Source organism: Ranitomeya imitator, chromosome 1, assembly GCF_032444005.1.
Source record: "Ranitomeya imitator isolate aRanImi1 chromosome 1, aRanImi1.pri, whole genome shotgun sequence".
Classification (NCBI taxonomy): Eukaryota; Metazoa; Chordata; class Amphibia; order Anura; family Dendrobatidae; genus Ranitomeya; species Ranitomeya imitator.
In genome coordinates this window covers 909167926-909183028 of record NC_091282.1, presented here as the reverse complement: position 1 = coordinate 909183028, position 15103 = coordinate 909167926, and the positions used below count along the sequence as shown (strand labels likewise).

General features: G+C 47.2%; 1 protein-coding gene across 2 annotated transcripts in view; it reads right to left on the bottom strand.

Annotated features, from left to right (window-relative positions):
- G3BP2 (G3BP stress granule assembly factor 2) overlaps positions 1–15103 on the bottom strand; it is a 48826-nt gene that overhangs the window by 14409 nt on the left and 19314 nt on the right. For both annotated transcript variants that reach the window (XM_069743478.1, XM_069743479.1), the window contains exons 2-4: positions 8629–8747; positions 7392–7473; positions 7090–7263 (exon numbers count right to left, since the gene is read on the bottom strand). In XM_069743478.1, the coding sequence (XP_069599579.1) occupies positions 7090–7263; positions 7392–7473; positions 8629–8723 (351 nt within the window). In that variant the 5' untranslated portion in view covers positions 8724–8747. The remainder of the gene's footprint in view (positions 1–7089; positions 7264–7391; positions 7474–8628; positions 8748–15103) is intronic.

The window sequence follows — 15103 nt, the reverse complement described above, 5'->3', positions numbered from 1 at the left end:
AGTCGGCGGCCTAAATGTCCACGCCGGGGACATGCACTGCGGAGCTCACCAGGACCGTAGCCTCTGTCCAAAGGAGGATCCTGGAATCTCGGCCAAGGCCAGAGAACGCCGAGTCCACCCCTGGTGGTAGACATATGCCACTGCTGTGTCATTGTCTGTCTGGATTCGAATTGACAGGCTGCTGAGAATCCTTACCCAGTGAAGGAAAGACAGAAAGATGATCCCGAACTCTAGGACATTGATCGGCAAAGAGGACTCCTGCGCCAACCAACAACCCTGAAAGAACAGGAGACAAAGCCCCGCACCTCCGCCGAGCGGGCTGGTGTCAGTCGTCACCACCTGCCAGGGAACTGGAAGGAAGGATATGCTGTGAAGGATCTACTCTGGGATAAGAAGTTACCTCGGCCACCAGTCGAGGAACCGTTTGACCCGGGAGAAAGCCGGATCGGACGATGCAGGGAGAAGACAGGCCTGTCCCCTGTGATAGAATAGCCTGCTGGAGAAGTCTTGAATGAAACGGGCGAAGGGAAAATTGCTTCCGATGTTGCAACCAACCTCCTTAGGGCCTTTAAGGCCCATCGCAAAGGAGGGGAGCCGAAAACCCTGGAGCAAGCAAACTTCCTGACAAAGGAGGGATATCCTGTCTTCGGGAAGGAAGACTCTGGTCCGACAAGTGTCGAAGAACATGCCCGGAGATACGAGGCGCTGAACAAGACGGAACTTCTTCCTGTTGACGAGCCACCCGCAACGCCTAGAATGTCGGGAAAGATGGATAGACTTTCGGGAGCCTGAAACCGAAATTCCTGAGCCTCCATGGAAGCGATTACTGAACGAGGGAATATCATCCTGAAGTGTCTCCGACGAAACTTCCTGTTCAGCCAATTGAGATCCGGACTGGGACGAACCTTGTCGTCCTCTGTCAGTACAAAAAGATTCGAAGAGAAGCCTGTGAACCGTTCCTGTTCTGGGACGGGAACGATTACCTCGGATTTAAGGAGGGAAACAATGGCTGTAAAGAAACCCGGGACTAGAGCGGGGTCTCTTGGAGGTTGGGATTCGAAGAAAACAATCCGTGAAATGAAGATTTTGTATCTAGAGGATACAAGTGCCCTGGCCCATGCGTCCTCTACTGAGGAGACCCAGAAGTCCCTGAGGAACAGGAGACGGTTGCCCAGCCTGAGAAACGGGCTGGGGTCTAGTCGTGGGTCATGCCTAGGTGGAACTTCCAGTCCTGGACCTGGAGAATCCACCTTAGGAGTAGCGGGCACGCCAGGAAAGAGTGAGTCGAAGAATACCTTCTTCTCTTAACGTGCCTGTGGCCTCTGCTGTTGCAAAGAGGCATCTGATGCCACGAAACTACGAAAAAGGTCGAAAAGACCGAAGTAGCCGCCTAAGGGGAAGTAGGCGAGGTTTGGAGAAGGGGACTGGTGCCGCCAGTGGCGTCCTTAATAATTTGGTCCAGCTTGGAACCGAAAGGACGTGAACCTTGAAAAGGCAGGCTCGTAAGGGACTTCTTTGATGACTCTTGAGCCAAACAGTGCGACGGCTGGAAACAACATACTGGGCGCCTGTGCGGCAGAAGACGCGACGTCCAGGGAACAAATTATTCCCCAGTGTGAGTAATCTGGGTGGCAAGTTCCGCCAGCCGGCCTGATGGAGCTCCAGCTTGAATGCCCCAACAGAGTTGTTTAGCCCCTCGGATACAGACTTTGAAACCCAAGTGGAAGCCAAAGCCGGGCATTGGGATGATGCGGCAGTTTCGAAAGCCGACTTCACGAAGGATTCCATTATCCTATCGATCGAATCTTCCAGAGCCGCCCCACCGGACAGCGCAAGGACTGTGTTGGTGGCAAGTCTAGCAGCCGACGGATCCACAGGGGGAGAGGTCGTTCTCTAACGCCTCTCATTCCAGTTGGCAATGAGATCCGGAGGAAAGAGATATGAGACTCCAAGACGCTTGTCTCTTTGAGAAACGTCTGGTCGAATTCGCTCTCTGGCCAGAAGCTCCTCGAATTCAGGATGAGGAGCAAATACCTTGGGAGGTAGTTTTAGACCGTCTAAACGAAACCGCATGATCTGCGGGTTTCGTAGAGGAATCTTTGATGCCACAGGTCTGATTGGTCGCTCCAATGAGGCTTTGAACCATACCCCTCATGTTAGCGATTTGGTTCGAATCCGGCCCCAAATTATCCTCCGAAGGCGCATCAGAGAAAGCCTCGCCTGACTCCGGGGGGAAAGACCAGGGGGAAGTCGACCACAGAGAAGGACCGTGGGGCGAAATGGACCGAGAAGAGAACTCAGACCGGCGTTCCTGTCTGGATCTTTCGTGGCCTGTATTAGAAGTCTCGGACGGAGCTTCTTGCGACCCGCTGGCTACTACGGAAATCTGCAGGGGCAACCGATCTAACACGGACACAAGGGTCTGGAACACCCGTGTGAGATCCGCTACTGATGGAGACAGAGAGGATGGGGACTTTGCTCTGAGGCGGAGCAGCAGGGGGGATCCTGGGCGGTGAGCATAATGTGGGTTGCTGCAGGCCCGCCTGAGAAAAGGTAGGAGGCCGGAAGCGACCTCCCTTAAAATTAGACCGAACGGGTCCGAGGAAAAAATCAGAAGGGGAGAGTATCAGTCTGCGGTGCAGAGCTATTCACGGCAGACGCTGCGGTGGGCATAAGGCGAACACGCAAAGTGTTAGACTAAGGCAGAAGAAGGAGGACAAAAGCGACTTCCCTTAAGATTAGACATGGCGAAGGAACCCCTGAAGAAGCCAGAAGGTTAGGGGACAGGAAAGCAGAGGAGAGTGTCAGTCTGCAGCAGAGCTACTCACGACAGGTGATGGATGGAAAGCTGCACCTCATGATATCGAGGTCCTTAACGCAGGGGTGCAGGCAGACAGAGCAGACTTCTGGGACACTCTTCTGTCCGGGACCGGCTGCAATGCTGAACCGCAATGGATGAGGACGCCAGGCTATGTGCTTTGAGGAGCCAGCGCAATGCGGTCCTGGTGCCGAAAACCACTTTAGGGGCGCAGGAGAAAGTGGGCAAGGCTAACCGACAGGATGGCGCTGGTGGGCGGAGCTCACCGACTTGAACCAGTCGGGCGGGAGAAAAGCCCGCCCGATGTAAGGAGGAAGTGGCGGAGTCGCGGCCGGAAGTAGGCCCCGGGAGAAGCCGGGGCCTAAATTAGAGGCCGGCGTCCACCGGTGCAAGACCGCGGCGCCGGAGCTGTGCGCCGCGGGTAGGAAGCGGTGCGGCAGCCTGGGACAAAGGCATCGCGGCCGCAGAGAGTTGCCCGGAGCAGCGCGGCTGCAGGGGCCCGATGCGGCGCGGCGGCTGCAAATGCTGCCGCGCTGGCACAGATGGCAGGGGAGCCGCTAAGGGCGGCCGGAATCGTGCGGTCGCAGGGGCCAGAAGCGGCACGGTAGCCTGTAAAGGCCGCCTCGCCAAAACAGGAGGCAGAACGGCCGCAGCTATGGAAGCGGCGCAGCAGACAGAAAGAGCACGGCCGCTGCGCGGTAAAGGTATCTCGGCCCAAGCGCGCAGAAAAAAAAAAAAAAAAAGAAAGATCCCTGCAACAGCGTGCAGCTGCCCGTGCAACGGGCGACGACCAGTGGGATCCCCCCCCCTTTGAAGATCTGTATGGGATGGGATGGAATGGGGAAAATACTCACCGTAAACATCCCACGCCGTTACTAACCTGAAGAGGAATGAGACGTCCAGGGAGCTGATGGACGTCCTCGTCTCCGCAACAGACAGGCTCTGGTGGGCGAGTGGGTGGGGGACGGAGCCAGGACCGGACTTCTGAGCACGCTTGTGTGCTAGGATCTTGGTCCTGGAGAGGGATCTATGAGGATACGGGGTGGCAGTACACGCCGTACTCATAGTCCGCATTGTGGGAGTACAGGTGTGACTGTTCACCCTGTATCCCTCCAGAAAAACCTGAAAAGAAACGACGCACATTGAGGTAGATAAGGGTCTAATGAAAGACCCGTGTCCACCTCCTACTGACACTAAGCTAAACTGAATATCCTACTTCCTGTCGGTAGGGTGTACACTGCAGAGGAGGAGCTAACTTTTTTATTTGCATAGTGTCAGCCTCCTAGTGGCAGCAGCATACACCCATGGTTCTTGTGTCCCCCAATGAAAGGCGATAGAGAAATGAACATTTAACTTTTTAGTGACAAAAATGATGTTTTAGCAACATTTTTTTTTATTTTCCCAAGGGTAAAAAGAGAAACTGGACCCCAAAAGTTATTGTACAATTTGTCCTGAGTACGCAGATACTTCATATGTGGGGGGGAACCATTGTCTGGGCGCACGACAGGGTTCTGAAGGGAAGGAGCGCCATTTGACTTTTTCAATGAAAAATTGGCTCCAATCTTTAGCGGACACCATGTCGCGTTTGGAGAGCCCCTGTGTGCCTAAACATTGGAGCTTCCCCACAAGTGACCCCATTTTGGAAACGTCATTACAAGACGTCCTCTTCTGATCTTCAGCCACGGCTCTGGCGCAGGCGTACTTTGCTCTGCAGATAGAGGATAGTACTGCAGTGAGCAGGCGCCGGAAAGGTCAGAGAAGCCCGGCGCACTGCAGTACTTTGCTCTGCCCTCAACAGGGCAGAGCAAAGTACGCCTGCGCCGGAGCCGTGGCTGAAGATCAGAAGAGGACGTCTTGTAATGAAGATGGGAGGCGCCGAAGCGGACCAGAGACGCCCATTTGACTGGACCAGCAGCGGGACCGCCCCTGGGTGAGTATAATATAACGTCTTTTTCTCCTCTTTCAGGTAACATCGGGGCTTATCTACAGCATTACAGAATGCTGTAGATAAGCCCCTGATGCCGGTGGGCTTACCTCACCCGCGATTTTTGGGGTGACAGGTTCCCTTTAACACTATTTTGGGGAAGATCTGATGTTTTAACTGCCTTTATTGTTATTGCAATGTTTCTGCAGCCGTAAAAAAATAAAAACCCATAAAACTCAATTCTGGTATTTTGATTTTTTTTTTTTTTTACTTGCTAGCCATTTACCAATCGGATTAATTTACTTTATATTTATATGTTTTTTTGCACGTATATTTTTTGCAGGGTGCAGCTGGGCCCGAATTGTTCTGTACACTGTGGCCTCTGTTCGCACAGGATGCTTTTTAGCACTGGGCAGCCCGCCATAGGGCGTTATTAATAGGCTGTAGCCAGATGCTTTGTATTCCTTGTGTGAACACGCCACATACAGAGTATTTTATCTTAGTGCATTGGTGTACCACAAGGCCAAACCCTTATTGAAGGCTGGCTGTTTCATTAGGTATTGCACCTGTGCATTTGCTATTTTGTTTGGGTCCGCTGCACCCTGCTTGTGCATTTGTATTGAGGCCTGTTTAGACAGGTAAGCATATCTTTGCCTGTTTTTGGTGTTTTTTCTTGAATGTGTCCTTTTTTGGTGTTTTACTTTATATTTTGACAGATCAGACATTTCAGTACGCAGCGATACCAAATGTATACATTTTTTATACGGTTTTATTTTCAATGGGGCAATAGGGGGGTGATTTAAACTTGTGGTTTATTTTTTTCAGATTTTTAAAGGGAACCTGTCACCTGAATTTGGCGGGACTGGTTTTGGGTCATATGGGCGGAGTTTTCAGGTGTTTGATTCACCCTGTCCTTACCCGCTGGCTGCAATATTGGATTGAAGTTCATTCTCTGTCCTCCATAGTACACGCCTGCACAAGGCAAGATTGCTTTGTGCAGGCGTGTACTATGGAGGACAGAGAATGAACTTCAATCCAATATTGCAGCCAGCATGCAGCCAGCGGGTAAGGAAAGGGTGAATCAAACACCCGAAAACTCCGCCCATATGACCCAAAACCAGTCCTGCCAAATTCAGGTGACAGAGTCCCTTTAAAAAACGTTTTTTTTTTCCAAGTGCAGCTCCACGATACACTGCGCAAGCGTGGGATTTGGCACAGCTGATGCAAGAGACATCGGCGCAGCCCTGGGAACATAATTCATATTGCGTGAGGAGTGACAACCATGAATGAAAAAAATGAAGCACACCCCTATGACTAAATGAGCAGCTACAATCTAACTATATAAAGTGGGTTTTTTTGCACATGAGTAGACCACTATTTTTAATGAAAAAAAAAACCGTTGGTGATTAACATTGCATCGCCACACTGGGGGCAGTTTACATGCTAACAAGGACATGACAGGTTCCATTTAAAGGCACATGACCGCTTACCAAATGAGCTCTCGTGTGTGGGCAAAGTTGGGGACAGGTCAACATCACAGTGCAGCCCACAGTCAAGGGTACAAGAACAGCCCAGCTCTAGAGCGTGCATTGGTTATTTTCGAGTACTGTAGCTCAAGAGCTGAGCTACAGTATCTGAGAACAGCCACTGGTATTACATTTCTATGCACTGGGAACTTCCAATGGCTGTGGGAACTGTTAACAGATCGCAGAGGTGTCAGCTGTCAGACCCCTACCTAATGACATAGGGAGGTATTGATAGGTAGCTACATTAAAGGTACATGATTTATTTGATTTGTATTCTATATAAAAACATGATCGATCAGTATCCACGCTACAATATTGAGTGACCTTACAAATAGTGATGAGTGAGTGTACTCTTGGTGGTCGGGTGGTCTCCAAGTATTTGTTAGTGTTCGGAGATTTAGTTTTCATCACCTCAGCTGAATGATTTACAGCTATTAGCCAGCTTGATTACATGTGGGGATTCCCTAGCAACGAGGCAACCCCCGCATGTACTCAGCCTGGCTAGTAGCTGTAAATTATTCAGCTGCCGCGATGAAAACTAAATCTCCGAGCAGTCATAAATACTCGGATGTCACCAGAGCGTGCTTGGGAAAACCCAAGCAACGAGTACACTCGCTCATCAATACTTAAAAACAGTTAAAGGTTGTAGGTCCACATAAAAAAAAACTCTTACATTTTTTGTGAGAAAGTTTTTTTTTTTTTTTTTTTTTTTTTATGTAAATCACCATTTGGCTAGCATATGAAGAAACATTCAACCATTTATTAAAAAAATTACTACTTGACAGACCTGCACAAAGGTGGGTCGTAGTACAGACACTTACTTCTGGAGCAAGGACAAAGGTCTGCATGAATTTCCGCATGGGCTGACCATTGTTGGAAAGTTCCCCCATAACTTGGACAACTACTCCATCACTCAAGGTAGCATGTGCATCAACATGACGGATCTTGGTGCGACACTCACTGAACTGAAGGGACATCACCATCTTGTGAATCTCCTGCAATTACAGCATAATAAACATACCGGCCACAAACTGCAAGACCATGTTACATGGCAGACAGGAACAAGGCAATTTTACGTTTACACCAAAGTGCTGATGACTTGCAGCAATAATTGCACACATACCGCCTGACCATACACCGCCTCTTGAGGCTTTCCACTGGCATCCAACCCTCCATGCACATAAGAGGAGTTCCTTCCATAAAACCTGGAAAAAGACAAAAGAGCTATTCAATACCAAGAATATATCATTCTTATCACACAGACTTCCTTAACCAGAGAAATGATGACATAGAAAAAAGGCAAGTAAGCAGTTTTACTGAACATCTGACCGTGCCTTTACTTAGATCATCACATAGCACACCAAGATCAAAACATCAGTGTTAAGTCTGCATGTAATGAAACCATCTCCAAGATCCTATCCCAATATGTAGTAGGTATAATATTAATATTAGAAAATACCTGGCTTCAACCAGAAATGTAGTATAGCCCTCCTGATTCACTAGGTCGCTTACAGGGAATGTTCAGGGCAAAGCAGTAGCTTAGTTATCCATACGACCACTAACTCACTGTAGGAGTGGACGTAACCATGGATACCTAAGCTACTGCAATGATCTGCACATGGGGTAAGCGGCATAGTGAATCAGAAGAACTATATTACATTTCTAATTGGAGGCATTTGCTAATATTATTATTACTACTACTACTACACCTGACTAGATATGGGATAGGGCCTTAGAGATGGGAATACCCCTATAAAATGGAACCTGTCACCTGGTTCAAGCTGCCGAGACTGTGGGCAGCATCAATGAGATCTTGGCTGCACAATTGCACAATATTTTTCTCTGAAAGGATTCCTCCGCTATTCCTTTAAAGTACATTTTCTTTGAAATACCAAATAATTTCAGAGAGAAATATACCTGACTGCAATTGTCCAGCCCAGATCTGATTCGTGCTGCCCATGGTTTTGGCCAGGGCTGTGGAATCTGTGTCCATTTTGGTGGAGGTGGTATAAAATTGACTGACTCCTAAAATACGGTATATAATAAATTGGGAGCAGTAGTACAATCCAGGATGTGATGTAAAAGGTTTTCAGAAGAATTTGGGAAAGTTATGAAATGTCCTATAAATGTCTGTTCTGCTCCTGATCTAAGGATCTGGGTTTTTAGTGGAGATTAATCTGTGCTGCACTTTATGGACATACTTAGTTGTGAGGCAGGACTGTGGGGTCAGAATTAGGAAAATGTCGGACTCGGAGGTTTGGCTTACCGACTCCACAGGCCTGGTTTGGGCAGCATGAACCGGATGACAGGGCCCCTGTAAAGCCAGCTAGAGTGACATGTTATGAAATGACAAACTCTACCTGTGCAGAAAGTCTGGTGCTTTATTTAAAAGCGTGTAGTACTGTCTCACAAACTCCCGCCCTACAAGCAGGGGACTTGGCTTCTCCATCACCATTTCTTTGGTACAGAAAAGGATATACTGCAAGGAATAGAAAAAAAAATTGTAAAAGCTGAACATACATGAAAGTGTGGTAATAGGACAGAAATGTGCGAAAAACTGAATTTGTTACTAGCAACTACCAGATTAGACCTAAAGTTCACAATGCTGAGCAAAAATTTGAGAGAATTCCCTTTATTTAGTATTGCTAAAAGTGAAGGAGTTACCCATAGAAATAACTCCAGAGACTTCATTTATTTTCAAGAAAAAATATATATAAAAAGGATCAAATTTGATTGGCTGCCAATAACGCTTTAAAAAGCAACTAAACTATTGGGCAAAGGTTTACATTTTCTAGGTCAATTAATCCATTGCAGATCAGATGGGGTCTTGTTTTCGAGACCACCACCAAATCGCTCAAAAGATCTCTCAAAAGTGCACAGCTCATGACTGAGCGCACATACTCAATAGAGAGTCCCTGAGAGAGCGCACACAGAGCAGAGTACAGACTCAATAGAGAGCCAACGAGACAGCGCACACAGCTGAGTACGGACTCAATAGAGAGCCAATGAGACAGCGCACACAGCAGAGTACGGACTCAATAGAGAGCCCCTGAGGGAGCGCGCACAGAGCAGAGTACGGACTCAATAGAGAGCCAATGAAACAGCGCACACAGCGGAGTACGGACTCGATAGAGAGCCCCTGAGGGAGCGCACACAGAGCAGAGTACGGACTCAATAGAGAGCCAATGAAACAGTGCACACAGAGCAGAGTGCAGACTCAATAGAGAGCCCCTGAGAGAGCGCACACAGAGCAGAGTACGGACTCAATAGAGAGCCCCAGAGGGAGCGCACACAGAGCAGAGTACAGACTCAATAGAGAGCCAATAAAACAGCGCACACAGCAGAGTACGGACTCAATAGAGAGCCAATGAAACAGCGCACACAGAGCAGAGAACGGACTCAATAGAGAGCCCCTGAGAGAGCGCACACAGAGCAGAGTACGGACTCAATAGAGAGCCAATGAAACAGCGCACACAGAGCAGAGAACGGACTCAATAGAGAGCCCCTGAGAGAGCGCACACAGAGCAGAGTACGGACTCAATAGAGAGCCAATGAAACAGCACACACAGAGCAGCGTACGGACTCAATAGAGAGCCAATGAAACCGTATAGCAGCGTACAGACTCAATAGAGCCTATGACACAGCGCACACAACAAAGTAGACTCAATAGAGAGCCAATGACACAGCGCACACAAAGAACAAGATTCAACCACACAGCAAAAACAGATAAGAGCCTGAAGGTTTAGTGCTCCTTTAACCTCTGCACTATTTTTCAAAGGTTACAGGTAGTTTATAATAATCAGATTACCTTGCTAAACTTTACTGGTCATAAACCACAAATAAGTAAAGTTTCTAGATCACCAAAACTGTAGTTTATGACCAAATACATAGATCATGAGGCAGACATCTACAATCTTCCCGTCAGTAATCTCACTCAGGCTAACACGCCATAACCTGAAACGTCAGCTCACAAGGAAAAGAGCACATGTGTTACAAAGTCTGCTATGGCCATCAAGTCTGTCTTTCAGGATTTGTAAAGCATTCATCAACCCAATTCTTTGGCTTTGCCGAAGGATCTTGAGCCAGGATACAAAAGGTATGTTCACAACATAGAGCAGGGGTGTCAAACGGCATTCCTCGAGGGCTGCAACCAGGTCATGTTTTCAGGATTTCCTTGTACTGCATAGGTGATAATTTAATCACCTACACACATAATGATTGCAGCACCTTGTGCAATGCTAAGGAAATCTTGAAAACCCGCATGATTTGCGGCCCTCGAAGAATGCAGCTTGACACCCCTGACAGCCCACAGATGAGAAATACCGGTGTGAATGTGGCCTAACATAGCCAGTGCCCCATCATAAACATGTAGTCAGTTTGCCTGTGAACTTCATACTCCATAGTACTGCCTTGGAGAGATTCTGATAAGAAGCCCTTGTATGTAACTTGATGTCTAGCTTTATCATATGTAGCAGACTCAGGCTGCCATAAAACAGCACACGTTCTGTGAAATGCAGGAAATTTCTAGTGGCTTCCATTCTTAACCCCTTTACCCCCAAGGGTGGTTTGCACGTTAATGACCGGGCCAATTTTTTCTATTCTGACCACTGTCCCTTTATGAGGTTATAACTAACGCTTCAACGGATCCCAGTGAATCTGACTGTTTTCTCGTGACATATTGTACTTCATGACAATGGTAAAAATTCTTTGATAATACCTGCGTTTATTTGTGAAAAAAACGGAAATTTGGTGAAAATTTCGCAATTTTCCAACTTTGAATTTTTATGCAATTAAATCACAGAGATATGTCACACAAAATACTTAATAAGTAACATTTCCCACATGTCTACTTTACATCAGTACAATTTTGGAACCAAAATTTTTTTTTTGTTAGGGAGTTATAAGGGTGAAAAGTTGACCAGCAATTTCTCATTTCTACAACACCATTTTTTTTTTAGGGACCACATCTCATTTGAAGTCATTTTGAGGGGTCTATATGATAGAAAATACCCAAATGTGACACCATTCTAAAAACTGCACCCCTCAAGGTTCTCAAAACCACATTCAAGAAGTTTATTAACCCTTCTGGTGCTTCACAGGAATTTTTTGAATGTTTAAATAAAAATGAACATTTAACTTTTTTTCACAAAAAATTTAATTCAGCTCCAAATTTGTTTTATTTTACCAAGGGTAACAGGAGAAAATGGACCCCAAACATTGTTGTACAATTTGTCCTGAGTACACCAATACCCCACATGTGGGGGTATACCACTGTTTGGGCGCATGGCACAGCTCGGAAGCGAAGGAGTGCCATTTGACTTTTCAATGCAAAATTGACTGGAATTGAGATGGGACGCCATGTTGCGTTTGGAGAGCCACTGATGTGCCTAAACATTGAAACCCCCCACAAGTGACACCATTTTGGAAAGTAGACTCCGTAAGGAACTTATCTAGAGGTGTGGTGAGCACTTTGACCCACCAAGTGCTTCACAGAAGTTTATAATGCAGAACCGTAAAAATAAAAAATCATATTTTTTCACAAAAATTATCTTTTTCGCCCCCAATTTTTTATTTTTCCAAGGGTAAGAGAAGAAATTGGACCCCAAAAGTTGTTGTACAATTTGTCCTGAGTACGCGGATACCCCATATGTGGGGGTAAACCACTGTTTGGGCGGATGGGAGAGCTCGGAAAGGAAGGAGCGCCGTTTGACTTTTCAATGCAAAATTGACAGGAATTGAGATGAGACGCCATGTTGTGTTTGCAGAGCCCCTAATGTACCTAAACAGTAGAAACCCCCCACAAGTGACACCATTTTGGAAACTAGACCCACTAAGGAACTCATCTAGATGTGTTGTGAGAGCTTTGAACCCCCAAGTGTTTCACTACAGTTTATAACGCAGAGCCGTAAAAATAAAAAATCTTTTTTTTCCCACAAAAATTATTTTTTAGCCCCCAGTTTTCTATTTTCCCAAGGGTAACAGGAGAAATTGGACCCCAAAAGTTGTTGTCCTATTTGTCCTGAGTACGCTGATACCCCATATGTTGGGGTAAACCCCTGTTTGGGCACACGGGCGAGCTCGGAAGGGAAGAAGCACTGTTTTACTTTTTCAACGCAGAATTGGCTGGAATTGAGATCGGACGCCATGTCGCTTTTGGAGAGCCCCTGATGTGCCTAAACAGTGGAAACCCCCCAATTATAACTGAAACCCTAATCCAAACACTCCCCTAACACCAATTCCAACGGTAACCCTAACCACACCTCTAACCCTGACACACCCCTAACCCTAATCCCAACCCTATTCCCAACTGTAAATGTAATCTAAACCCTAACTGTAACTTTAGCCCCAACCCAAACTGTAGCCCTAGCCTTAACCCTAGCCCTAACCCTAATGGGAAAATGGAAATAAATACATTTTTTTAATTTTTCCCTAACTAAGGGGGTGATGAAGGGGGGTTTGATTTACTTTTAGAGCGGGTTTTTTAGCGGATTTTTATGATTGGCAGCCGTCACACACTGAAAGACGCTTTTTATTGCAAAAAATATTTTTTGCGTTACCACATTTTGAGAGCTATAATTTTTCCATATTTTGGTCCACAGAGTCATTTAAGTCTTGTTTTTTGCGGGACGAGTTGACGTTTTTATTGGTAACATTTTCGGGCACGTGACATTTTTTGATCGCTTTTTATTCCGATTTTTGTGAGGCAGAATGACCAAAAACCAGCTATTCATGAATTTCTTTTGGGGGAGGCGTTTATACCGTTCCACGTTTGGTAAAATTGATAAAAACAGTTTTATTCTTCGGGTCAGTACGATTACAGCGACACCTCATTTATATCATTTTTTTATGTTTTGGCGCTTTTATACGATAAAAACTATTTTATACAAAAAATAATTTTGGCATCGCTTTATTCTCAGGACTATAACTTTTTTATTTTTTTTGCTGATGATGCTGTATGGCGGCTCGTTTTTTGCGGGACAAGATGATGCTTTCAGCGGTACCATGGTTATTTATATTTGTCCTTTTGATCGCGTGTTATTCCACTTTTTGTTCGGCGGTATGATAAAGCGTCATTTTTTGCCTCTTTTTTTCTTACGGTATTTACTGAAGGGGTTAACTAGTGGGCCAGTTTTATAGGTCGGGTCGTTACGGACGCGGCGATACTAAATATGTACTTTTATTGTTTTTTTTTATTTATTTAGATAAAGAAATGTATTTATGGGAATAATATTTTTTTTTTTTTTCATTATTTAGGAATATTTTTTTTTTATTTTTTTTTTTTTACACATTTGGAAAAATTTTTTTTTACTTTGTCCCAGGAAGGGACATCACAGATCGATGATCTGACAGTTTGCACAGCACTCTGTCAGATCACCAATCTGATAGTGCAGGCTGCTTCACAGTGCCTGCTCTGAGCAGGCTCTGTGAAGTCACCTCCCTCCCTGCAGGACCCGGATCCGCGGCCATCTTGGATCCGGGGCTGGACCAGGCAGGGAGGGAGGCAAGACCCTCGCAGCAACGCAATCACATCGCGTTGCTGCGGGGGGCTCAGGGAAGCCCGCAGGGAGCCCCCTCCCTGCGCGATGCTTCCCTGCACCGCCGGCACATCGCGATCATCTTTGATCGCGGTGTGCCAGGGGTTAATGTGCCAGGGGCGGTCCGTGACCGCTCCTGGCACATAGTGCCGGATGTCAGCTGCGATAGGCAGCTGACACCCGGCCGCGCCCTAAATCCCCCCTCCCCCCCCCCCCCGGGAGCGCCGCCGATCGCGCTGGACGTACTATCCCGTCCGTGGTCATGGGGGCCCACCCCACCTCGACGGGATAGTACTTCCGATGTCAGAAAGGGGTTAAAGGGCCACTGTCACCCCCCTCCAGCCGTTATAAACTAAAAGAGCCACCTTGTGCAGCAGTAATGCTGCATTCTAACAAGGTGGCTTTTAGTTTTGTGTTCATGTATTACTAAAATAAAGTGCTTTGAAACTTTTCAAAAATACCCATCTTTGTCCACGGAGGCGGGTCTGAAGCCTCCTCTGTGAAGCGCCCAACTGCAGTCACTCATCTCTTCTGGGGCGATGGTCGCCGCCCCCTGCGCGCTGTTCTTCTTAAATCCAGCGCCTGCGCTGTGGCAGGCGCATTGAGAATTGGCAGTCATAGCTCAGATGCCGGGTTCCTGACTGCGCCTGTGCGCGTTATGCATTATGCACAGTGCGGGGCTGGGATTCCTGGGCAGATACCTGCACAGACCGACGCTGGAAGGCGGGGAACCTGGGGGAGCGACTGACAAGCGCAGTGCGCATGCCCAGGAATCCCAGCCCTGCAATATGCATAATGCATAACAGTGCGGGGCGGGGATTCAGTAACAGGGTGGCCGCACAGGCGCAGTCAGGAACCCGGCATCTGAGCCATGACTGCCAATTCTCAATGCGCCTGCCCCAGGGAGGCACGCACAGCGCAGGATTTAAGAAGAACAGCGCGCAGGGGGCGGCGACCATCGCCCCAGAAGAGATGAGTGACGGCAGTTGGGCGCTTCACAGAGGAGGCTTCAGACCTGCCTCCGTGGACAAAGATAGGTATTTTTGAAAAGTTTCAAAGCGCTTTATTTTAGTAATACATGAACACAATACTAAAAGAGCCACCTTGTTAGAATGCAGCATTACTGCTGCACAAGGTGGCTCTTTTAGTTTATAACGGCTGGAGGGGGTGACAGTGGCCCTTTAAGACTCCAAACTAAGGGTATGTGCACACATTCAGGATTTCTTGCAGAAATTTCCTGACAAAACCCGGACATTTCTGCCAGAAATCCGCATGCGGTTTTCATGTTTTTTTTCCGGAG